Here is a 26,825-nt window from a genome sequence, read left to right on the forward strand (position 1 = left end):
AAGTTTTGTTATTCATCTCCACAATAGCAAAAATGTTTAAAGATAGCTTAACACTTTCTTAAACTTCTTAACCAAATAAATTATTGGTGATGAAAAGATACTTTCGCAGATAGTTTGTTTGAGTACCTTTATGTGAATTTAATTGCGAATGGTTTTCTTTTCTCCTTTTTGTTTTGTTGTGGCTTTTTTCTTAATTAATTCTTTCTTTTATCGAGCTCGTCATCCAAGTTGATATATTGTAATATTTCTTACCTCTCTATCACTTCTTTATCAATTTATTATTTTTTTTGTATTTTGTTTTCGAACATGTAAAAAGTCCACACTCGTAAATTTTATTGTCTTCCTAGTCTTTTGTTATGCCACTCAGTCTTCTTATTTGTGTCGGCTGGAGTTGTTTTTGTGTTTATTGCGCTGGTAAAGTTGGATTTTTGCCTCAGTTGTGATTAAATTTTTCTCCAGTGAATAACTCCCAACGTCAGGGAAGATCAAGAAACTTGCGATTCCTGTTAGATATGTAGCTTTTGAGGAGTAATTTCTTCGGAAGAAGAACACGTTTTGCAATAAAGATCTTCTGCAATGACAAGCTCTTTGCAAACGTTCTTTGTTCATTGATCTGTTTCATTCATGGATTTCTTCAACAATTTAGTCCGCTATAGAAATCAAAACCGGCGAACTTCGTCGTTACTAAGAAAATCTACTGCTGTTTATTTTTGGGGAATTTTTGAATGGAAAATCTTCTTACTTAAATTTGTGCATTTTTTGTGGAAATTAATTGCCATCTACAAGTTTCCTGCGGATGGCAGTACGGATAATTGTCTGTAATTTATCTAGAAAGGTATTCATCTAGATGAAAAAGGGAAGCAAATGGATGGATGAATTGAAATGAATATATTCCAACGGAGAAACTATCAGTAAATCCTCAATTGTTATCATCATTTTGACGTCCCTTATGGCCATCTCTTTTTCTAGTGCTTTCCTTCTTTCATGTTTTTTTAAATAAATATTAAAGGCTTTTGTGACGCAGACCAATGCCGCGTGTTGGAGTTTACCCCTGAAAAAGCATTTGACGGTAAACGTCTCATAAACCACGTCATTCGCATCGTTGAAGTTCTGACAATGAGTTTTTGTGACAACATGTGTTATATGGAACCTGACTGTGTCAGCATTAATGTTCATAAACAAGTGAGTGGTCATGGAGGCTACAAATGTGAACTGAATAATGTTACTCACGAAAGACACGAACACGACCTGGAGAAGAAAGGCGATTATTTTTATCACGCAGCTGAGGTGGGTGTTGCATCATTAGCAAATACTAATTTCAAGTAAAAGAAAAAACTAGTTTCCGGTCGTAATCGTTGTAATTGTTGCTTGAATTCTAATATCACTGTCGATATTTCTATCTTTAGCATTATCATTATTGTTGGTTTAAATGCTGCTCGTTTTCCATTTTATTCATATTTCAATGTATGATATTATTTTCGCTTCAGAGCGCTTGTGTTGATAACCCTTGCGATAACAATTCTACTTGTCAAAGTGGTTTTACTAACAAAGGATATCGCTGTTTGTGTACCACTGGATTCAAAGGTCCAAGGTGTAAGAAAGGTAACTCCTGTCATGTAAAACCGGTCGTAAGCTCGTGTTCACTACAGTTTTATACACAACTTCTAAAGGCACCTGTAAAAGTTAAGGTTCGGTTTTTTTTTATAAACTCACACAATAACCATGCAGCTCTTAACTAACCCTTTGCTAAAGAGCTGCTTCAAAATTGCAGGACTATGACGTCGTATGCCACGTAGGTCTCAATTTTTTTTTCACATCTTATTTTCACATCTCCAATGATGACGTTCTAATTAAAGAAAAATATTTTGATATATCGATTAGTGTGCTACAGGAACACAAGACTGCGGTAAAAATGCTGTTTCCAACAATACCAAAGGTTCCTATAACTGTCCAAATAAACCTGGATATTCTAGAGATGGTTGCAAAGGTAAGCGTGACCAAAGCCCTGATTTTATTTTAACGAACAAGGGAATGGAAACTAAACACACACATTTCAACCCCTAAAATGATTAAATTGGTCATGTGTTTAGGGATTTTCCCTATTGAATCGGTTGCCATGAATTTTACAGATATAAACGAGTGCGCTGACGGAACATCCAAGTGCAGTGCTGATGCTATGTGCAACAATACCGAGGGATCGTATCGCTGCAAATGCAAACCAGGATTTACCGGGAATGGACGGACTTGCAAAGGTAAAACAGAGCCTTGTTTCAGAGTCTAATGATAATTAACTAGATATTGATAACTGTAAATATATGTTGCCTTATTGGTATCATCAAGTAAAGCGGCGGACAATTTTGTATTTTTAAAAGTAATATACTTTATAAACATAGTGAATTTGAAAGACGGACAACTTGTCTTGCTTAATAATCCATACCCAGATGGGATGATGTTACTCTTGCAAGGCTAAGAGAACTGCAGAAAAAATTCAAGACCATTAAGACATCGGATCCAACGTGGGTCTCCATTTGTTGTTTACACTTTATTTTTAAATCTGCATTAGTTTTAAAAATTAATTGTAGTGATGACGTTCTAATTAAAGTAGAGTATTTTCAGATATCGACGAGTGTGCTACAGGAAAAACGAACTGCAGTGCTGATGCTGTGTGCAACAATACTAAGGGATCGTACAACTGTACATGTAAACAGGGTTACTATGGAGATGGAAATATCTGCCGTTTGGGTAACATTTCTCCTGCTGTATTTTTTAAGCTGTTTTTCATACTGTTTCTGTCTGTTTAGACTACTGTAATGAGAAGTTCCGTTTATAATAAATATGTATATCGAGATATAGATTTATAGTTAATCGTTAAAAAATTCGACAAATGACTTGTTAGAAACTACCGAGAATTCAAACTAAACACAAGCTAACTTCTTGATGGACGTAGAAACGTTTGCCTGCATAGATAGTAGTCTTATGGTGTGCATTAGAAGCGTCGAGCGGCTTAATTAAAAACAGCGAGGCCGCGAGGGGCCTGGGATGCTGCTTAAATTAACGGGTCCGCTGCTTTTATTCTCATATATAGCGCATTAGACACCATTGATAATGCAAGCTACGAAAACACGAGTGACCAAGAACGTTGTGTATTTCCTATTCCACACGTAAATTTTCCCTTTGAGAGCATTTCAAAACGCCCTCACATCTTTTTTTCTTAAAGGGTTTATTGCTGTTGATATGCATTTTCCTTTTTTCAGCTTCGACGTGTAAGGAAATTTTCGACCGGAATGGGTAAGTCAATTAATCACAAACAAGAGCAAAGCCGCAGAGGAATTTAATGAGAGAATATGAAAATAACAGTATTACTGAAAATAATAATTTTAAAAATAATATTGCGGCAAGCATGACAACCTTGATGATAAACATCCACATTAGCTGCCTACTTTTTATTTTTTTTCGACTTCCTCTTTTTCAATAAGGTCGAGACGAAGCCAAGTATACCCGCTGATGTTTGGTTCACAAAAGATCCCGATTTACTGTCACATGGGAAACTTCGGATGCGGGAATGGAGGATGGACGCCGGCCATGAAGATTGACGGCACGAAGGTAAACTCCCTGCCTCCTTAAAGAAACTCTCGATATCACTGAAATTAACAAAGGCAAATTAAAAATGCAATTCTTGTTTTCAGAGAACTTTCCATTACGATTCCCACTTCTGGAGAAACAGAAATGCCTATAACTTTGCTGGAGCCAAGACTGGCTTTGACTTACAAGAGACCAAGTTACCGACTTACTGGAACACACCCTTCTCCAAGATCTGCCTTGGTATGAAGATTGGTCATCAGCTCAGGTTTATTGCTATCAACAGGCAAGCCAACTCACTGTACTTATTGATCGCTGATGGAAATTACCGCGCCACCTCATTGGGTCAAAACACGTGGAAAACGCTTATTGGTTCGCTGGCCTCCTTGCAGCATAACTGCAACAAAGAAGGGTTCAATGCTATGGGTAGTGCTGATGGTTCTTCCAGAGCAAGGATTGGTTTCCTTGGGAATAATGAGCGAGACTGCATAACCCCTGATTCTAGAATTGGTTTTGGTACAGGAGGATACCATGATGACAACAACACGTGTGGAAACGAGGCAATAAACCACACATCGTCAGATAATGGGGGCAAACACATCAAAGCCATGGGATACATCTTGGTGCAGTGACAAGGGAGACAATGAACTGTCCCTGAGCTGATGGACCTCGAGCCACACCCATAGAGACCTTAAAAAAGTATATGTAGCTTAAGGGGTAAGGGCTTAAGGGGTAAGAACTAATAAAACACTTAGTTCAAACTGATGCAGTGTTTCTTTTTTTTTTTTTGAAGATGTTATCAAAGGTGATTTCCAGTTTCTAATTTCAGATCAAAGTTGTCTTTTTGTGAGTTTTCACCTGAAGATCGTAATTCAGTTGAATTACTCAAAACCAAATTTAATTTTATGGCGAAGAGAGAAGATAAAAGTGGAAAAGCTAAGGACTAGGACGTATCCACTGTGAATGATATCAGTACTGGTCAGAGATGACGGCAAAAAACCACTCAAAATATAGCTTAAGTCTTCTGCATATATTTATACTACTAAGTGGAAGCGAAGAGCGAGAATCCGTTTTGTTAGTGTACAGTTAACTTTCCTTCTTACGCGGTCGATACAATTTTTACGGGGACCCATGACGCCTTTTCATAACGTTCGCGGATTTGTGTTTCCGTCACTAAAACCAAGAGATCTTACACCGAGAATGTCTCTCTTAAGTTACCAATACCGAAAAGGTCTGATTATCCGACACCTTTTCTTTGTTTCTTTCCGCTGATGTGAGCTGAAATGAAAGAAACGCGTCCTATCTATCTTTTGATTATTTTATTTCTTTGGTACTTTTGGATTATATCAATGGAAAGCAGGTTACTCTCCCTCTTTATTCATCAGCCACACAGGCTGGCAAGGGTGGGCTGACACCAAAGAGACTTGAATAACTCAAACGAAACCAGGGTGACGAGTGATGGAGTCGTTTTAGGCAGTTTTGGCATGTTTCTTTAAATAAAAGCCAAGTACAGCAACAGTAGCATTCATATTCTCCGTTTCAGATTTCTTGTTAAGAAAACAAAAAAAGCAATTTTCAAACTGTAACCACTGTTATGTCAGTATGATTAATCATCCAGAAACTTAGTAAGATAAAAAAATCTTTTTTCTCCCAATGAATCGAATACCTGCTGGCAAAATGACGAAATATATCAAATTAAAACAAGGAATGATAAGATTACCGTCACGTTTGCTGTGCAAGTTTGTCACATGATGTAAATCTATAGACTGATAGGGTAAAAGTCTCGGAACTATTCATATAGAGTTGTAAGAAGAGGTGCCAGTTGATCTTGTTTTCAGCAAGTTTATTTTGAGGCGAGGGACAATTTTGGGCCTAATAAGGGCAAAATAGTTTACGGCATATTTCTGCAAATTCAAGCCAAAAACAGCAGCAGTGTAGCATTCATTTTTCCTTTAAGTTTGTTGCTAAGAATGCGGAAATCGATTTCAAACTTTAACCGCTGTCAGTGATAGCAATTATCGACAAACTTAGTAAAGCAAGACAAATAATCCTATTTCTCCCAATGAATTGAATACCTGTTGGCAAAATGACTAAAGATATCAAATTAAAACAAAGAACGATAAGGTAACATCCAGGTCTCATTGGTTAGAAGAAAGTCAGGAATTTTTTACCATAAAGAGAAAATTAAATAAGACTTGTTGGAGTAATTTGCGCATATTTTTTTTAAAAGTTGGCCTCAGAAAGTGATCTGCCACATGAAGAATTTGTTGCTTTAAATGCTGCTCGTTTTTTATTTTGTTAATATTTCAACGTAGGATATTAACGAAGAAACGGCTTCATTGCCAATTAAGAAGCGATTGCAACACTTGTGACTCTAGTGGTGGCTTTGGTACAGGAAGACTCCAACACGTGTGGCAAAAAAAGTTACGTATGCGCCATGATAATGGAAACAAACTCATGGAAGCCTTAAAAAAAAAGAAATAAATAAATAAAAAAAAAATAAGATAAAAAAAAAAAACAGATGTAAATGCAAGGTACCGGGTAGTTGGAAATTTGCACTAAGAACGACTAAGCCTAGGAGGCAATTGTTCACTGGCCAGACGGAATTTAAAATATCATATCTTAGTTATTGGATGTACATTTAGGCCTCAAAGTAAGTTATAGTCAGTGGATAGAAAAAAGAATCGATTGTTTAGTCTATAGATAAATATTCAACTAATATTTTGAGCTTAATAGTTTGATGATCTCGATCTTGATCAACGCTAACCTCATATTATCGTACTTTTCGTCATACCAGTTTGTCATGGGATGTAGACCTGTCTAATGATAATAAAAGTTTCTGAAATATTCATAACAATTTTTCGTTAAATGCGCCAGGTACTCTAGTTTTTAGCAATTTATTTCAGGAAGGAGGACGATTTTGGGCCCAATAGGGGCAAAATCGCTCACACCTATTTTTACCAATGAAAGCCAAGTTAAGCATCAGAAGATTTATATTTTCTATTTAGTTTCGTGCCAAGAATGTGGAAACCGATTTTTAGACTTTTACCATTGTCACGTCCGTACGATTGATTATTAAGTGACTCATCAAGAGGCTTTGTGAGAGTTAATTTATTTTCATCCAAGAATCGTTTCCGTGTTGGAACAAGGGCTAAAAATATCAGATGAAAACGAAGAGCAATAAGAAAACACTAAGGTCCCATTGGTTCAAAGAAAAAGAAAGCTCTTACCATAAAAAAAAAAATAATAATAATAATAATAATAAAAAGAGATATTTTGTATTAATTTGCACATAATTCGAGAAGTCGCTCGCAGAAACTTGCCGATTCGCGCGATGCAGAAGTCAATTTTTATCTTTGTTCTATTACTTCTGAGCTTCATGATAATTGCTTACGTCTCATCACAAGGTTAGTCTCGCCATTACTCATTTTTTAGCGGGAATAGAGAAGGGACATTAGCCCTTCACAATTATAGTTACCGTTTAACACCTGCATGTTTTATGTTTAAAGGAGGTTTGTATGAGTAACTTTATGTGAATTTAATTGCGAATGGTTCTCATTTCTCCTTTTTGTTTTGTTGTTGTTTTTTTTTCTTAATTTTTTCTCTTATACCGGGCTCGTCATCCAAGTTCATATAGTGAAATATTTTTTACCTCTCTATCACCTTTTTACTCATTTTTTGTAGTTTGTATTCGAACATGTGAAAAGTTTACACTCGTAAATTATATTGTCTTCTTAGTCTTCTTTTGTTATGCCGCTCTTCATATTTGTGTCGGCTGGAGTGGTTTTTGTGTTTATTGCGCCGGTACAGTTAGATTTTTCCCTCAGTTGTGGTTAACTTTTTTTTCCAGCAAATAACTCCCAACGTCAGGGAATATCGCCAAATTTGCGATTCCTGCTAGATATGTAGCTTTTGAGAAGTAATTTAATCGGAAGAAGAAGATGTTTTGGGAAAAAGATCTTCTGCATTGACGGGCTCTTTCCAAAAGTTCTTTGTTCATTGATGTGGTTCATTCATGGATTTCTTCAACGATTCAGTCTACTTTACATATTAAAACCTGGGAACTTCGTCTTTACTGAGAACATTTACTTCTTGTATTTTTGGGGAATTTTTGAATATGTGCATCTTTTGTGGAAATTAATGGCCATCTGCAAGTTTCCTGCAGATGGCAGTACGGATAATTGTCTGTTATTTATGTAGAAATGTATTAATTTGCAAGTTGAGATGGAAGAGAAAAAGGGAACCAAATGGATGGATAACTTGAAATAAATATATTCCGACGGGGAAACTCTCATTTCTCCTGCTGTATTTTTTAAGCTAGTTTTTGTACTGTTTCTGTCTGTTTAGACTACTGTTAGTAATGACAAGTTTGTTTCTAATAATTATGTATATCGAGATATAGATATACAGTGAATCGATAGAGACTTCGATAAATGCCTTGTCAGAAACTACTGAGAATTTAAAATTAAAACAAGCTAACCTCTTGATGAACGCGAAAACGCTTTCTTGCGTTGATCGCAGTCTTAATGGTGTGCATTTGAAGCGTCGAACAGCTTGAGTAAAAACGGCGAGGCCGCATGAGGTTAGGGATGCTGCTTAAATTCGCGGCTCCGCTGCTTTCATTCTCATCTAACGCATTAGACACCGCTAACAATGCAAGCCACGAAAACACGAGTGACCAAGAACGTTGTGTACTTCTTATTCCAGATGTAAATTTTCTCCTCGAGAGTATTTCAAAACGCCATTGCATCTTTCTTTCTTAAAGGTTTTATTGCTGCTGATATGCCCTTTCTTTTTTTTTAGCTTGGACGCGTAAGGAAATTTTCGACCAGAACGTGCAAGTCAATTATTTGCTAATAAGAATAAAGCCGGAGCAGAATTTAATGAAAGAATATGAAAATAACAGTAGTACTAACAATAATAATCATGAAAATAATATTGCACTAAGCATAGCAACCTTGATGATAAACTTCCACATCAGCTTCACTCTTGAAAGGAATCGCCTTATCGAAAATTACTTTATGTCGTTAACTGATTATATGGAAGCCATGGCCCTCATCAAGTTTCAACTGAATCTCTTCTTTTAAGAAGATTCTTTATTTCGTAGGTCGAAGAAGAATGACGAGGTTACCCCGTACCTAAACTCAAAGCCAATTTCTGTTTTCTGTCACATGGGAGACTTTGGATGTGGGGATGGAGGATGGGCGCCGATCATGAAGATTAATGGCAATAAGGTAAAAATTAATCCGCGAATAAATTCACTGTTGATACAAAAAGTGGAAAGAAGCGGTAAAGAGGATGGGTAAAATCTGCGGGTTTTCCCTGAGAGACGTCAAGAGTCGCTTGCTTGTCTTCACCGAGAGGGAGCCTGGAACAGACTTTCACTTATATCTTATTGAAGATAAGAAAATAAAAATTGTATTCTTTTTTTTTTCAATTTAAATTTCAGAGTACATTCCATTATGATTCCCAGTTTTGGAGCAACAGAAGTGCTTACAACCTTTCAGGAGGCAATACTGGCTTTGACTTACAAGAGACAAAGTTACCAACCAACTGGAGAACATCCTTCTCCCAGGTCTGCCTCGGTATGAGGATCGACAATCAGCTCAGATTCATTGTCATCAACAAGCAGGCCGACTCTCCCTAATCGCTGATGGGAAATACCGCAACACCTCAGTGGGTCGTAACACGTGGAAGTTGCTGATTGGCTCACAGGCCTCCCTGCAGCCCAACTGCAATAAGGAAGGATTCAATGCGGTGGGAGACAGCCCCAGTCATTCCGAAGCAAGAATCGGCATCATTGCTAACCAGCAGAATGACTGTTCTTCCCGTGACTCCCGAACTGATTTTGACACATGAGGTCTATTTAATGTCTACAACTCGTGTGGAAATGAGGCAACGCACTCGCTAGATAATGGAAACAAGCACATCAAAGCCATGGGGTACATCCTGGTGCAGTGACAGAGGACATCGTTAACTTCCCAAATTTTGAGCCGAGAGGCCATCATGAAGTAGAAAATGTAGTATCCTAAACCTACCAGATAATAAAACGGGTTCGGAATTATCTTCTCCTCTGCTCCAATTTGTCTCAAATACAACTTTTTTGGAATCTGCTCTACGACGTGTCAATTTCGCGAAGCCAATTCGAAGAAGAAATTGGTGATGGAGAAATATTCGATGTTTATAATATGTCGATGTCGCAAACTGTTCATGAAAGGAGGTCATGATCTGATCACGCACTGAATGAGGTACACGAAAATATTAACTTTTATTTATTTATTACTTCTGTGCGATCGACTTGCCCTTTGCACTAGCCACGTGCATCTGTCCGCCCGTGTGAAAAACGCGAGAAATTACGCCTGCTATGTAGGGTAACCCTGAGCTCAAGGGCATGAATAACTTGTTTAGAAAACAATTGGCTCAGAAACGAGAAGTAACAGAACGCAAACAGTAGTTTCTCTCGAAGTCTTGACTACTTTTCTCGTTCTATCACCAGAACGACCCAATTTTCCTGTACCATTTGTTCGAATTCTCCACGCGACATGCGAATGTAAAGCAGGTAATTTAGTGTTAACAACTGGGTTGAAAACGTAAATTAGCCACCGTAAAGAGTAAAAAAGCTGACGTTTCGAGCGTTAGCCCTTCGTCTATCGCTCTGACGAAGGGCTAACGCTCGAAACGTCAGCTTTTTTACTCTTTACGGTGGCTAATTTACGTTTTCAACCCAGTTGTTAACACTAAATTACCTGCTATACTCTCCCACCGACGCAGCACCACAGTTTCTTTAGAAACTTACCCCTTTATGCGAATGTAAATATTGACAAGATAATCATTAGCTCTTCATTCTAACAGATTTCTTTCCGTACTATTTCCCATAGCCGAAACCTCTCCCACCACAACTTCAGATGTTCTCCTTTCTATTCGAAAACTCGCCTGCATGGATTAATGCGATTTCCTTATACAATTGTAGAGAGAAAAACTCTCTAGTTATTTCTCGCAGAAAAAAAATCCCATATTTAGGATCAGTCATTTATATGGAGAATCACACATGGTGTTCAGGGGGTTTCAAGGAGCAAATCAGTCGTCGCCTACAGACCATACAGTTGGGAAAGCTGACTGTCAGGTAACTGCCAATAAGGAGGGAGGGGAGTTAATAAGAATTTCACAATCAAAACACGCGCAAAGAAACGGCAATGAAAAATTGCAATGGTGTAAAGTACAACCAAATTGATAAAAGATCTCCATCAATGTCTGCATCCTCCACAGGCCACCAGATTTGGCCATTTCACGATCTTGTTTAAAAGGGTGGTTAGGTGATCTATCATGAAAGTACGATCGGCATTTGTATTACTCTTCCTTTTCCTTTTTCTGGATTAATTTCAGTTTATACGCTGATGTTTTGTTTCAAAGGAGTTGCGCATGCGAAGATGGAGGATGGACGCTGGCCATGGTGAGTGATGGTACATGGCACGATCTACAAACCCCCATGCTGAAAATTATTCTGAAATCATGGTGACATCAACACCTGTGGAAATAAAGCTAGCATGTTGTCAGATAACAGAGGTAAACACACTTAAGCCATGGGATACATCTTAGTGGAGAGACAAGAAAGACAGTGAACTGTTCCTGAGCTGATGGACCTCGAGCCACACCCATAGAGACCTGAAATATGTATATGTAGGTTAAGGGTTAGTAACTAGTAAAACGCTCTGTTCAAACTGATGCAGTATTGTTTTCTGAAGATGTTATCAAAGGTAATAAAGAGTTTCTAATTTCTAATCAAAATTGACCTTTGATGACTTCTCACCCATAGAGCATCATACAATTGAATCACTCAAAACCACTTTTGACTTGAGTACTTTATTTAAGCCTCCCAAAGGGTGCCTTGCCCTTAAAACACGTAAATTGGTTGCAAAAAATAAAAACTCGCTGAGATGTATTTCTGCGCAAATATTTTTTTCGACAGAGAATCTTACTGCTGAGTTCGATTTGATCGTTCGTTACCTGATCGTTCGGGTGACAGTTGTCTTGAAACGATGACTGTTGTCAGTAACAATGACTGGTATTTGACAAGTATTACAGAGGTCATTGCCATACTCAAATAAGCATTCCTCAGTCTGTAAAGTGTCACTAAGAATCACTATCAGTCTCAGGGATAGCGTAATTCGAATCACATCGCTCACTGGGACTCAGCGCATGCTAGGCACGGCGATACCAAACTATCAGTTTTATACTACCAAGTGGAAGCGTAAAGTATCGGCTGATACACAAAGCAAAAATTGATTCTGTTAGCTCTCAGTTAACTTCCCTTCTTACGCGATCGATGCCATTTTTACGGAGACCTATGTTTTTTTTTTCAGTGTTCTTGGATTTGTGTTTCAGTTATAGAAATCTTTCACCGATAATATCTCAGTTAAGGTTACCAATACCAAATGGGTTTTTATCATATGACACCTTTTGTTTGTCTCTTTTCGCTGATGTGAGCTGAAATGAAAGAAGCTTATTCTATCTATCTTTTGACTATTTTATTTGTTTGGTATTTTTCGCACTGACAAGGATAGCTAAGGATAGAGTTGTTTTAAGCTCATACTGCAATTGAGGGACCTGTAAAACCAAGCAAAAAGTTTCCATGATGTACAAAGGGTGACCCGCCTCTTTAATTTTTTATAATGTCAAATTTTGCAAAGTAAATATGCACAATTGAAGATCTAAATCAGTCTTTACCATTTCCTTTACTGCCTCAACTAGAATGCATCACCCAAATATGACCATCACCTTTCAGCTTTAGGCTTAGAAAAATGAAGGGGGTTATTTCATAGAAAATCCTCAAGGAGACTATGATCAGCAAGCTGAAAGGATCTCACTGATCCGAGTTGCTTGAGGATTATTAAAGATAAGAAAACAAGGGCTTTCATATCACCTCAGTTAGCCAGGTAAAAATAAACGGCCTTTTCTTTTAATTAACTTAGAGACTCTTATAACAAGGGTCGCTAGAAAAAAAAAAAAAAGAACTGTGGAAGCTCGATACCGAAAGGTTCAAACTCGCGAAACTCGAAGAGCCTATGCTACCCACTCTTACTGTACATCGTTTCGAATTGCTCCTTTTGATTTGGCCATCATTTGCCTCTCAAATCAGCCTCCAATCCCTTTCTTCTCAACTGGACCCCTCTGAGAGACCACCTTCCGCTCTGATTCGAAAATTTTAGAGTAATACAAGTAGCTTCTACCCTCCTGGGGGAAAGACAGTGTTTGACTCCCGAGAGACTAAATGCAGAGCCCAGACAGAAAAAGTGTACTTAGATGCTGTAAAAAATGGTCAAAATCCCTTTGGTTCGCTAGAAATGAAAATTGTAAAGGAGGACGAGACATCATTTGATAATGTTAGGTATGTTACCTGGTATAACACCACAAACCAGTATATATTAAAGAAAACCAATATTTACTATTATTAAGTTCAGTGTCAGCTGAGCCTCACTGAACTAGATTGGTGTGATTTCTTTAGTTACGTAGTTCAGATGATTCTAGTTTGAGGCGTACAAGAAACATAAACAATTCATCAATAAGTAACATATTCCTAAAGGATGGTCTTCTTTCTCCCTCTTCAGAAGCATAACAGTAAGACATCATCTGAGCACTTGGCTGTAGAAACTGAAAAAGGAACTGAAAATGTGCTTATGAACGAAAGCCGATGTAAAATTTTATTGAATCATTGTATGTTCCAAATCTCTCCAGCCCAAATTTATTGTTCGGCTGCTCGAAGGACATATTTTTTTTTTTTTTGTAGGTTTTATCGTAATATCCAATTTTTATGTTTATATAACAGATGTAGAGCCATTTTACTCATGGAAATGCTGTTAATAAACCCTTATTATTATTATTATTATTATTATTATTATTATTATTATTATCATTTTTATTATTGTTATTGTTATACTTGTCTTTTCATTTCTTCAATCTCTCTCGTAGCTTGGGTTTTTACTGCTTTTGCTTCATCTTTACTTTTCTGTAGCTATTCCTGCACAGCCAGTAGCTGTGCCTTGATGGACTGAATTCCTGGATGAATGCTGTCAATGGCTGTGCTAACTTCTAAATAACTTTCATGTTTATCATCCCTGTCATCTGTTTGAGATGTCAGTAAAGAGAAGATTAAAGTAATGTTATCAAAATATTTGCAGATTGCGATGTGTACAATAATAATTGATGCGCTAATTTTAATAACAAATCACTTTTATTAGAATGGCATCACTGAAATATTTGCGATTGATCATCAACACCTTGACACATGTCCAATTATCTTTGTTCGTACTTTGGAGTTGGATGACAACTCAAACTTAGAAGGAACAGCACCCCTTTCAGCAGATTTCGACAACTCGTGGTGGGTGGAAGGTAGTCGATCGTCAACTTTGAAGTGTCTTGAGTACACTCTTCTAAAGGTAGTCGCCTAAAACAAAATGAATGTCGTGAAATATGAATTGCCTTGAATTCTTTAACTCTGACAAGTCTTAACGATTTTGAAAGTTTCTACTTTGCTTCTCCTTAAAAAAAGCTCTTAAAATACCTTGAACTAAAAGTTGGACCTTCATCTCCTCGAGTCCTTATGAGCCATTCCTCTCTCAACTAAGTAACCTTTCCACGACCAGGTAAATGGTGAGATTCCAATTTATGGTGATAGCGTGATTTCTTTTCAGAAGTTGAAGGCTCGTCGGCAATAATGGTATCTAGAGTGATACGAAAAAAATACGAAAAACAAGTTTGTGCACTCATTAACTCTAAAATATATATCCACTAATCGACCACGAAATACCATTAAATCCCACTGAATTGTCGTTTATGAGGTAGAATATTTTCCTAGAGCTTTGAGAAGTCCACATATTACAGACAAGAAAGAAGAAAGATTAATTTGAAAGTACATATTTTGTGTAATCGCCATATTTTTGATGCTTTTGCCTATCCACTATTTGTTCTTATCAACAAAATCATTGACTCTGACTCTGTGTCGGCTGCTTGGAAGCTTGCAGAAATCTGCCCCATCTTTAAAAAGGACAATCCTCATGAAAAATCTAACTATGATTTGATGTCGATTTTAAATCTCCTTGCCAAGCTAGCTGCCTATGGCGTTTCTCCACTTAGCCTGGCCCTTTTACACAGTTACCTTAGAGACAGGTCCAAGCCCGTGAGGATAGATGATGTTACTTCGGATGTTGTTGTTTTCTTTAAGAGTGTACCCCAGGTATCGGTTTTAGGGCCCCTCCTTTTTAATATTTTTCTTAAAGATCGGTTCTATTTTATTAATCGCGCTAGTTTGTTCAACTGTCCTGATGATACCCGATTTTTTCCAGTGAACGCGATCCTGAGGTGGTTAAGTCCGTGGTCAATGGCGATCTTGATGTTGCGAGTCATTGGTTTGATGATAAATGCGAGAAATGTTATTATTCTACAAAAAGCTATCCCAGTGATCTTTCCTTTGGCATTAATGATGCACAGGTTTCAATCGTGGATCATTTAGATATTAAAGGTGTTATCACCGATAACTCGCTAAATTTTAGCAAACATATAGCCAAGATTACTAAGAAAGTTAGAAAGCAGTTAGATGTTTTGAGCAAGCTAAAGAACATGCTGTCAACTTCGAAAATGTGCCTTTAAAACTCGCACGTAATGTCTTACTTTACTTACTGTTCTGCTATTTGGCTCAACTGTAATGAGGCTGATAATCAGAAGCTGGAAAGGCTCAATACAAGAGCTCTAAGGGGTGTCTACAACAAACGGGTGCCCTTTTATGATAATAGTTACCACGGTTTAACTTTGTCCAATCGTCGACTTCGAGAAATTGCTATACTGATTTTTAAAGCTGTATAAATATACAAGCGAGTTGCTTGTTATAAGAAATAATGTGTAAAAATTTAAGAGGAACCAACAAGCTCGTCGTCCCACGTAAAAATACTACAACCTTTGGCTTGAAATCCACATCTTTTATTGGTGCCAACGTGTGGAATTCCTTACCGGATGAACTACGCTCAACGACAATTCTTAAGGAATTCAGAAATGCTGTAAGGGAGCTACATTTGCAGTGTACCGTCAATTAAGATCTTCTCACTGTAATAATTTTTAAGAGTTAAGATTGTGTACTCCCTTAAAGTAGTTAGAAAGCTATTCATCAGTGGTTTTTTCAAATTTTCGATAGTTTATTTTTCTTTGCTCGGCATATTAGCAAGCCCTAGTCGAGGCTCTCCATGGGGTTAACCGTTCGCTGTATATCGGTCAAAAAACTAGCTGTCAGGCGTAAAAAATTGAACAACTTTAACCCTTAGTTGTTGAAAAAAATTAACCTTAGAAAATTTTTCCTTTCTACAATGTGTTATTTTGTGTCATTCCGGGTTAACCGCAGCAGAAATATGGCCACAATTCTAACCGTTAGCCGTAAAAAGTTCTCCTCGGTCGGCCCTCCTCAGTTTTAAGAAAGTTTTAAGTCTTTTTGTACAGGCTGTTGTAGTTAAGTTTGCAATCGTGGAAAAAAAAAGGGTCATCAATATTTTCTACACTCGTGGAACTGTACCGACGTAGGGTACCTCCCATGATGAGGACGCTTTCTATAAGAAAAATAAAGCACCATCTCCCAAAGTGAAATTTAATTTCTTTTTTCTTGCCTTTTCAACGATATGACTAAACATCATATCGCTTTGCACGCTAAAAAAAACGCGTCGCGTGACATCCTAAGAAACGACTGCCAATGAAACTGGCATATAAAATCTGAAAATATCGAGGTTTATACCTCATTTAATAACTATATCCAAGTAAATGGGAAGAGGTTGAGCGAATAAGACATAGATACGCTCACAACTCCAACGAAAAGATGTGACAAAACATCATATCTGTCACACAACGTGCTAAAGAAGTGCGTCGCGTGATATCCTAAGAAACGGTTGCCAGTGACCGATATTAGCAGTTATAGAGTCAGAAAATATCGAAGTTCATCTCTCATTCAGTAAACCTATTCGAAAATATGGGCAAAAGTTATTAGGCGAATACTACTTCAAACGAAAAGAAATGGCTTATGCAGGTTCATGCAGAAATTTTCTTCACTTTGTTATTGATTTCCTCTTCCATTCTAACAAAATACCAAGCGACTTGTTTCATTGTTTGACATTCAAATGCTAGTTTATTGTACTTACATAGCAAGTAAACAATCTAATCGGAGAAACTAAATAAAATCATTTGGCTCCAACTTTCCAGCTCGTTCTGAGCTTCCTTCAATTCTTTGTAAGCCATAACTAAAATTATAAAATAAAACATCGTTTTGCCTTTGGACGATTAGTTTAAACAATATACTTAAAATGCATCGTTCTGCTTGTAGAAAATAACACAATTTATCGCATTTAAAATTAAGGGAGAAATCTCAGAAAATTAACCAATACAAAGACTAAATCCTGGCCATTACGGCCTAAATCTGTCATTTTAAGTCGAGATAAACCGAATTCTGAGTGACAGAAATTAACTTAAAGTACTAATGACTGGGTACAAAGCGTCTAAAAGATAATCACAATTTCCATCTGACATAAACCAAAAGATGACGGAGTATTCGGACAACTGATTATTCTCTAATTTCCATGGAAATTTTCCACACATGCACTTGGATACAACAGCTTTACATCACTCATGAGACGAAAAGCGATTAAGAAAAATCTGTAAAAAAACTGTGGAAAACGTTTTCAAGACGTTTCAACTTCCACGCAAAAGTAACGCCTTAATCCTCTTAGTAGGTAATACTTAGATTAAAAATAACTTTTTACATAGCTAATCATGATAATTTTAAGACATCATATGAAAAAACAGTAGTTTCAGCAGGATATCAAAGATCAAGCTCGTAAGAGCGGTTCAGACAAGCAAAAAGTCAACTTTTGAATCAAAGGAAATCCATTCTCTTGTTAAACTTGACTTTGGCCGTCTTTTGGTTCTTCCTGCTTTGAAAGGAAGACTCGTGACAAATATTTCATAGGTAGCTTACTGGTTTATGGTCCAAATATCAGCGTTTGCAGGTATCCTAAAACTCACTGGGATTCCACTGCTCACCGCCTTAACTGAAAAATAAAAGAATCTAAGTTTAGGGAGGATAGTTGAGTTGCCCTGAAATATTTCTTAGCACATGAAACGATACATTGCATTTTCTTTCTTATCAGGTTCCCTGAAAAGAATGTTATCATCGTAAACATGTCCTCTTGATTGTAGTGCATAACAATTTGCCGGAGCAAACAGAAATTCGTAACCGAACCGAAACATATAGGCAATAATCATGATTTAATGTAACTTTGTATTGAATTGAATGTGCAAACATAATATTTACTTGCTTCAGCTTCGAAATGTTATTGAAATCCAGGTTGACGTCGTCACCAATGAGTACAAATGGTGCCCAGTAAATCACCTTCTTGTACCTTTCAATTTCTCTCATACACTTCATGGCCTGATTGAGAGCTTCACTTGCCTTCTTGCCTTTAGCAAGTGCATCGTAGAAGAAACTCATGAACTCCAGGGTTTCCTCGTCGGTAATCGCCCACAAGGTTACCACAACAGATCTGGCACCGGCACCCAAAAGTGCACGCGCCATGCCGACCACACCCTCGGCTGTGACCTCCCCACGAGCAGTGTGACAGCAGCTAAGTACAACCAGACGTGCTCGCAACCCAGCTTCTATGACATCTTTCGTCGTCAGGAGATAGTCTTTCTCTTGAAGCAGAGGGTTATCTCTTGTGGTGTTTGGTGCCAGGATAACTTCTCCAGTTTCCAGTTTACCGTGGGCTGCAATATGAACTAAGGCCACTGATGATATTCGTTTTAACACTTCATGTTTTGTTGCCATTTCTCCAGTGAGAGGGGAGACATTGAGGATACGTCCGATCATCTCCACTTCTTTCCTTGTTCCTGGCAGTTGCACCAAAAGTGCTCCCTCATAGATGACATGTTTGAAACATGGGTCGCCGACAAGCAATGCACCAGTCTTCATGTGAAAGTCAGCTGGACAATCATGAATTAGTTGCAAAGTCGTCAGAGAGGGAAGCACACGAATTCTGAAAGAATCACTTAGATATGATGAGTTTGAGTACTGCAACGCTGCATAAGGTACAAGGCAAAATGGCCCCTCAGGAACGAATGTGATCTCGTCGTAGCCTTCGATAAGATCGGCAATAGGAGAAACGATGATGTCATGCAGCTTCTTTAAAGCAATTGATTGGGAATGCCTCACATCAACTCGGATCACACCATTGGCCACTTCCTCCTCTGTGGACGAATCAAGTGGAGCATTTTCTATTGTAAAAGTACCTCTTGCACCGATCTCCTTCAGAGCAGTTTTGTTCAGTAGCCGGATGAAAGATCCCAATTCATCCTCACACCTATAATTGTTAATGTTTACTTTTCTCACTTTTATGTCATCATTGCTGAAAATCCAGAAGTAAAGGCAGGGTCCCCTCACAGCTATAAAAACTGTGTCTAACGGAACACGACTCAGTGAAACGCACGAAGCTCTGTGCGTTGAAGAACATCCAGGGTAATATTTTGTGTCCATGAGATCTCTCAGAGCTTGAGCACGTCCTTCTTCTGCGGCAAGAAGAGCCTTTATATTTTTACCTTGCTTGATATTTACACACCACAAGCCTCTGTATGCATTTTGGTGCTGATTACGAAAACTAATTTTCCACTGATCCTTAAGTTGAAGAGAGGCCCTGATATCATTATACAACAGTACACTCGAGTGATAGCAGAAAAAGGCCTTCTTTAGTTTTCCTAGGCACTCATAATTGCTACCAAGGAGACTTAATGCACACGCCTCTCCATTCTTGTCTCCTACTTCTTTAACAATTTCTAGATGACATTGATGGTACAGGATGGCTGTTTTGAACTGTCCTAGACCTTGATAAGCGTTGCCAAGACTGCCATAACTGATCCCTACTCCGGCCTTGTTTCCTACCTCTTTAGCAATTTCTAGATGGCGTTGATGGTACTGGATAGCTATTTTGAACTGTCTTAGACCTTGATAAGCGTTGCCAAGATTGCCATAACCTCTTCCCTCTCCGACCTTGTCTCCCACCTCTTTAGCAATTTCTAGATGACGTTGATGGTACTGGATGGCTGTTTTGAACTGTCCTAGACTGCGATAAGCGTTGCCGAGATTGCCATGACTTTTACCCTCTCCGGTCTTGTCTCCCACCTCTAAAGCCATTTCTAGATGACGTTGATGGTACTGGATGGCTGTTTTGAATTGTCCTAGACCTTGATAAGCGTTGCCAAGATTACCATGGCTGATTCCCTCTCCGGCCTTGTCTCCCATCTCGTTAGCAATTTCTAAATGACGTTGATGATACTGAATAGCTGTTTTCAACTGTCCTAGACCTTGATAAGCGTTGCCGAGACCGCCATTACTTTTTCCCTCTCCGGCCTTGTCTCCCACCTCTTTAGCAATTTCTAGATGACGTTGATGGTACTGGATGGCTGTTTTGAACTGTCCTAGACCTTGATAAGCGTTGCCGAGACTGCCATAACTGAATCCCTCTCCGGCATTGTCTCCCACCTCTTTAGCAATTTCTAGATGACGTTGATGGTACTGAATGGCTGTTTTGAACTGTCCTAGACCTTGATAAGCGTTGCCGAGACTGTCATAACCTTTTCCCTCTCTGGCCATGTCTCCCACTTCTTTAGTAATCTCTAGATGACGTTGATGGTACTGGATGGCTGTTTTGAATTGTCCTAGATTGCGATAAGCGTTGCCGAGATTGTCAGAACTTTTTCCCTCTCCCACCTTGTCTCCCACTTCTTTAGCAAATTCTAGATGACGTTGATGGTACTGGATGGCTGTTGTGAACTGTCCTAGACTGTGATAAGCGTTGCCGAGACTGCAATAACTTTTTCCCTCTCCGGCCTTGTCTCCAACTTCTATAGCAATTTCTAAATGACGTTGATGGTACTGGATGGCGGTTTCGAACTGTCTAAGACTGTGATAAGCGTTGCTGAGATTGCAATAACTTTTTCCCTCTCCAGCTTTGTCTCCCACCTCTTTAGCAATTTCTAGATGACGTTGATGGTACTGAATGGCTGTTTTGAATTGTCCTAGACCTTGATAAGCGTTGCCAAGATTGCCATAACTTTTTCCCTCTCCGGCCTTGTCTCCCACCTCTTTAGCAATTTCTAGATGACGTTGATGGTACTGAATGGCTGTTTTGAACTGTCCTAGACCTTGATAAGTGTTGCCAAGATTGCCATAACTTTTTCCCTCTCCGGCCTTGTCTCCCACCTCTTTAGCAATTTCTAGATGATGTTGATGGTACTGGTGGGCTGTTTCGAACTGTCTTAGACCTTGATAAGCGTTGCCTAGATTGCAATAACTTTTTCCCTCAGCGGCCTTGTCTCTCACTTCTTTAGCAATTTCTAGATGACGTTGATGGTACTGGATGGCTGTTTTGAACTGTCCTAGACCTTGACAAGCGTTGCCGAGATTACAATAGCTTTTTCCCTCTCCAGCCTTGTCTCCCACCTCTTTAGCAATTTCTAGATGACGTTGATGGTACTGGATGGCTGTTTTGAACTGTCCTAGACTGGGATAAGCATTGCCGAGATTGCAATAACTTTTTCCCTCTCCGGCCTTATCTCCCACCTCTTTAGCACTCTCTAGATGACGTTGATGGTACTGGATGGCGGTTTTGAACTGTCCTAGACTGTCATAAGCGTTGCCGAGATTGCAATAACTTTTTCCTTCTCCGGCCTTGTCTCCCACCTCTTTAGCAATTTCTAGATGACGTTGATGGTACTGGATGGCTGTTTTGAACCCTCCTAGACCTTGATGAGCATTGCCGAGATTGTAATAACTTTTTCCCTCTCCGGCCTTGTCTCCCACCTCTTTAGCAATTTCTAGATGACGTTGGTGGTACTGGATGGCTGTTTTAAACTGTGCTAGACTGTCATAAGCGTTTCCCAGATTGCAATAACTTTTTCCCTCTCCGGCCATGTCTCCCACCTCTTTAGCAATTTCTAGATGACGTTGATGGTACTGGATAGCTGTTTTGAACTGTCCTAGACTGCGATAAGCGTTACCGAGATTGCCAAAACTTTTTCCCTCTCCGGCCTTGTCTTTCACTTCTTTGGCAATTTCTAGATGAAGTTGATGGTACTGGATGGCTGTTTTGAACTGTCCTAGACTGTGATAAACGTTGCCGAGATTGCAATAACTTTTTCCCTTTCCGGCCTTGTCTCCCACCTTTTTAGAAATTTCTAGATGACGTTGATGGTACTGGATGGCTGTTGTGAACTGTCCCAGACTGCGATAAGCGTTGCCGAGATTACAATAACTTTTTCCCTCTCCGGCCTTGTCTCCCACCTCTTTTGTAATTTCTAGATGACGTTGGTGGTACTGAATGGCTGTTTTAAACTGTGCTATACTGTAAGAAGCGTTGCCGAGACTGCAATAACTTTTTCCCTCTCCGGCCTTGTCCCCCACCTCTTTAGCAATTTCTAGATGACGTTGATGGTACTGGATGGCTGTTTTGAACTGTCCTAGACTGCGATAAGCGTTGGCGAGATTGCCATAACTTTTTCCCTCCCCGTCCTTGTCTTTCACTTCCTTAGCAATTTCTAGATGACGTTGGTGGTACTGGATGGCTGTTTTGAACTGTCCTAGACTTTGATAAGCGTTGTCGAGATTGCAATAGTTCCTTTCCTCCTCGGTCTTATCTCCGACTACTTTAGCTAGTTGACGCTGATGGTATTTGATAGCTGCTTTAAACTTTCCTAGGCCTTGGTAATCGTTGCCGAAATGACAAGAATTGTTTGCTCTGACTATTAGTTCAGCATTAGTCTTCCTTAGTAATTGAAGCAGTCGTTTGTTGTTATTTTCAATCTAAAACGCGTTAAGGGTAGATAAATCATGAGCAGATTTGCGAAATGCAATGGAAATTTAAAAAAAAAACAATGAGAGTATTGGATAGAACCTAAAAACTGGAATGATAATTCGAACGTGGGTATTTTTTAAGAGATTCGATTTCAAGTTATTGGAGAGTTTTAACTATCTGTGGAGTGCATTTATTGGTTTAGGTTCTGTCGTCATGGTGATGCTCGTCTGAAGACAAAAATGAGGGGCATTCAGTTCAAACTCTGGGAATTAACCCTTTAACTTCCAGATCAAATTTGTATTTATTCTCACTGTAATCCATTCATTTCTTATAAAATAGACTCAAAGAATTTGGTATTGGATCAACCAATTATTCTAAAATTGATATTTTTCTTTATTCTCATCACTTATCTGGTTGATATTGTATTAATGCCATGAGGAGAAATTCTGTCTCGGTCACTCGTGGGAGTTAAAGGGCTAATTAATATGGCCTCTTCTTTTGAGTAAAGTTTCGTGGAATAATCGAAAGAACTCTTTGAGAATATTTTGACTTCTTTAAACTGCTCAGTGCATTATAAGAGAACATTGCTTGCATTATGTGTTGAAGAATCTCTCTGGAACGTATTGATTTCCCTTGAAATATTACTCGTATTGCATCGCGTATCACGTTTGAAACATTCGTTAAAGGATACGGCCAATCCCATATACAACCAGCTCCTTGCTTCTTTATACCAACAAAGTTCGACACAAGCTCTGGCTCCTGAAAAGGAGAGAATAATTGGTGGTGCGTAGTAATTCATCACTGTTAAGCTGTAAACGTATTGATAAAATGGACTTAGTTTCCCGTTTAGCTGGGAACAAAAATTGTGGTAATGAGAAAATTTGACCTTGTGGAAGAACTGAAAATAAGCAGTAAGGAACTAATGCAGAGCGGCTATCAATTAAGCTTCAATTGTTGATGATAACGATAAATTTATCTCGCGCATTCTTCATTTTAATGTGCTGTTATGCACTTTTCAGCACTTTTCGGGGAAGTTTTTGGGCAGACTGCATTGAGCAGTATAACTTATGAAAGGGATCTTTTCAGGTTGCCTCCTTGTCGGATTTTAACGTCCCCTGCTAAGAGTTACAGAGAAGATGCAGGAAACGGGGTTACGGTTTTCCGTCCATATCCGGGACAAGAATATCAAACCATTTGCAGGTGTCATGGTTAAGTGGCAGCACATTCTCCACAGATATTTTTAGACCAAGTGTTGTTCTGGTCTAGGACTTGAGCCCTCGACCTCCAACGCTCTACAACGAACTTGCCAGGCAGCGGTATTTGAGAGCTTATCGACATTTTAATTTTTTATGCTTTTTACCCACATAACAAACATTGACACACCAGATACAATTGACACTTGGGGTGCAGTTACCTACCACAAAACACAAAATCCTCTTTTGACGAAATCAGAGAATAGATTTTTGATGGCTTATGTCTGAAAAACCTACCTTTCTTAATAGCTTTGATTAAAGTGGGTTCCAATTGAACAGCTACTGTTGCATCATCCAGACATTCCACATATTTTGCTATGAGATTCGGGAAATGAGGTTTAAAAAAGTGGTCATCCAATGAAATTGCGGCAAAGAAGCCTAAAACATTACAATTGCTTAAATTGCATTCTAATAACGAGAATCATTCCTTTTCTTAATTTTCGTCCACTAAAGGGATTCATGTATTTGAACTTTTCTTCTGCTGTTGCTCGACTTCTTTATTTTCTTGATGCAGATTGTGTATTCCGTTATCTTGTAACGCTGCATGAGCGATTTATATATTGAGAAATGAATTTCTTACCCAAACGGAAATGAGCTGTTGCCCTGTTGCTGTAAAGCTTGGCATTCAGTCGTTTATCTTTGCAGTTGACTTGAAGTGCTTCCGTGTAGGAGTTTATCGCGTTATTAGCTTCTCCTCGTCTGTACTCTTTGTTACCTTCCCCAAGACTTACTTTCGCTATTCCTGAAAACACACCATGTTAGTGTTAATGATTTAGTAATGAGTTACACGACCCTTGGCGGATGATGCCAAGTTTATAGTTCCAAACGAACTGTTAGGTTAAAGGAGCTCAGAGCTATGAAAAAAAAATCAGAAAAGTTTGGTATTTGTACATTTTGTTTAAGTAAAATGTGTATGGTGTTGGAAGTCTGGGCTGTGCCTTGGCTAATACCAGTTCAAGTTTCTCGGTTTACATTTGAGTCAAGAGACTCTCCAAAAACCCCTTTTACACATGGGTTACGTTTTCCAAAGTATCCCAAATTTCACTAGGAGATCCTTTTTCAAATCAACTTTGTTTACAATCGCACTTCGGGAGACTTTATCTGTGCATTTTGTTTGTTTAAAATATGCAAGCTATTTGGAGTTTTAGCTGTAGCTTGGCTATAACCAGATCAAGTTTGTTTGGTTTACATTTAGGTCGAAAGACTTTCCAAAATTCCTTTAACACCTGGGTTACGTTTTCCAAAATGTCAAATTGGAATGTAAAACCAGGACCGAAAAATGTTAAAACTTGTGAATGTTCTGATAACAAAAGAAACGTCGTGCTGAGAACGACAAGGGTTCGTCGTTTGCTCATCCTTCAGACAAGTGCGTCGGAAAACGTGCTTTTTTCTTTTTTTTTTTTTCTTTTTGGTTTATTATATACATGTAATTGTCTATTGAGAACATGCTCGTAGAAGCTCCCTGGGAAAAAATGTTATTACGAAAGCACTACTTTCCCGCGAATTTCCATTTTACCTGTTGTGAAAGTCAGGGTTTCTACGATTTTGTTGGCTGATGGTTTACAGCGTGAGCCTGGTGTTGACATAACTGTCCGAAAAGGTGTTAAATATTTAGAAGACCAAAACAGGTGATACGGCCGAGACAAAATGCCTCCTCTTCTCTATAGAGTTCTCAAACTGCGTGAAAGTTCCTCCGAACAGGTATTGAACAACGAGGGACAAAAAGGTGTTCGCGTGAATACTTTCCTTTTGGCGGCCTAAAAAAAAGTTACCCGTTTGCAAATTTTTCAATACTGGACTTTGACGGGTCTACGGGTACCAATAGCTCTCTCTTACCGAAAATGACTTTCGTACTAAAAATGACCAAATTTACAAGATTTTCAAGTGCAAAAGGAAAATACTTTTTACTGCACAAATATCGTTCATTTTAGGTGCAAATTGTAGATAGGTCTTTAATCTCCAAAACATTGTGCGTTGATTTACAGATAAGCACTTCTAAAACTCAGAAAACTGAGTTTTACGAAGCTTTGTAGGCCAATTTTGGCTCATTCGTCTTTAATTTAGGGCTCTTGAAAGCGTAGTCGCGTTCAAATGTGCCGCTTTATTGCTTATGAAAAAATTAATGAGGTCTACGCATTCTGCTCGATCGGATCGAGCAATAAATTGTTTTTCCCTTTGTTTTTTGTAATTTTTCTGGCAATAAAGTTTAAAATTAGAAAAAAAAAATCTTATGCTGTTTCAAAAACTTATCACAAAACATACGCAAATTTTGATGTAAATGTGACAAAAACTTCACTGGGGCGTTTTTCAAAAATCTTGTTTCACCCGGTGTTCGTACCTCTTAAAGGGTCATTGTATACATCCAGTTCAGGTCACTTGACACAACTTGACTTTTCTCTGTCGCTGAAATTACCGAGAAGATATTTCAACTTTGTTAGTGATCACAACCATGTGCAATTACAAGTAGCGTTCTAATACTGGCGTATTTAATGGATTCCTCAAAACATTCAAGTCGAAGTGTTCCAAAAAATTGAGCACCAGAATTAAAGTATACTAAATTACCAAACAGTATAAAATCAACATGACGAATTCTCTTCCTGTTGCTTTTTCTCACCTGTAGCTGGAAACCTATTTTTCACCTCCAGTTCTTCTCCCGTTGTTGGGAGGTTGCTTTCTGCCATAGCTAGAAATAAAATTGAATCGATTGTACTGCGCTACATTGTTAAAAACAAAAAAAAAGGAGACTCAGATGAAAGTAACGTTGTATACTTAATCATAGAGTAAGAATGAGAATCTCAAAGTTTCCACCGTCACGCTATTGTGATTGCGTGACGGCTCTAGTCAAGTTCCGCGGGTTGTGACATGTTTTTTTTTTTTTTTCAATTGTTTGTTTGTTTGTTTTCGTAGTCTCATCTGTTGAAACGTCGTTCGAGGCTGTCCCTTAAAACAATGCGTGAGTTGCAATAAACAACCTAGTTGTACCTGGCAGGCATGGATAAGCGTCGATCAAAAATAAAAAGACTTCCTCTCATTCCTTCATTTTATCGCGTGTGGGGCTGGGAGAATTCGCGAAACCTATTCGAAACCGAAACACCTACAAGGGTTTGCGTTACCGTCACGAATT

General features: G+C 38.5%; 2 protein-coding genes across 2 annotated transcripts; one reads left to right on the top strand and one right to left on the bottom strand.

Moving 5' to 3' along the window:
* Window positions 1–1,466: 1,466 nt before the first annotated feature.
* Window positions 1,467–4,211, top strand: LOC131771853 (uncharacterized). Its single transcript, XM_059087715.2, has 6 exons — window positions 1,467–1,602; window positions 2,130–2,252; window positions 2,617–2,742; window positions 3,255–3,288; window positions 3,477–3,603; window positions 3,687–4,211. The coding sequence occupies exons 1-6, from the start codon at window positions 1,467–1,469 to the stop codon at window positions 4,209–4,211; spliced, it is 1,071 nt and encodes a 356-aa protein (XP_058943698.2).
* Window positions 4,212–13,588: 9,377 nt separating this feature from the next.
* On the bottom strand, window positions 13,589–26,382 carry LOC131771855 (tetratricopeptide repeat protein 28-like). The gene is made up of 9 exons (XM_066170228.1): window positions 26,316–26,382; window positions 24,282–24,443; window positions 23,939–24,079; window positions 23,140–23,207; window positions 20,978–22,456; window positions 20,366–20,857; window positions 17,918–19,885; window positions 13,927–14,020; window positions 13,589–13,698 (listed from the first exon to the last, which is right to left on the bottom strand). Exons 1-9 carry the CDS (start codon window positions 26,380–26,382, stop codon window positions 13,589–13,591), a joined length of 4,581 nt encoding a protein of 1,526 aa, XP_066026325.1.
* Window positions 26,383–26,825: the final 443 nt, after the last annotated feature.

The sequence above is a fragment of the Pocillopora verrucosa genome, chromosome 7, assembly GCF_036669915.1.
Source record: "Pocillopora verrucosa isolate sample1 chromosome 7, ASM3666991v2, whole genome shotgun sequence".
NCBI lineage: Eukaryota > Metazoa > Cnidaria > Anthozoa > Scleractinia > Pocilloporidae > Pocillopora > Pocillopora verrucosa.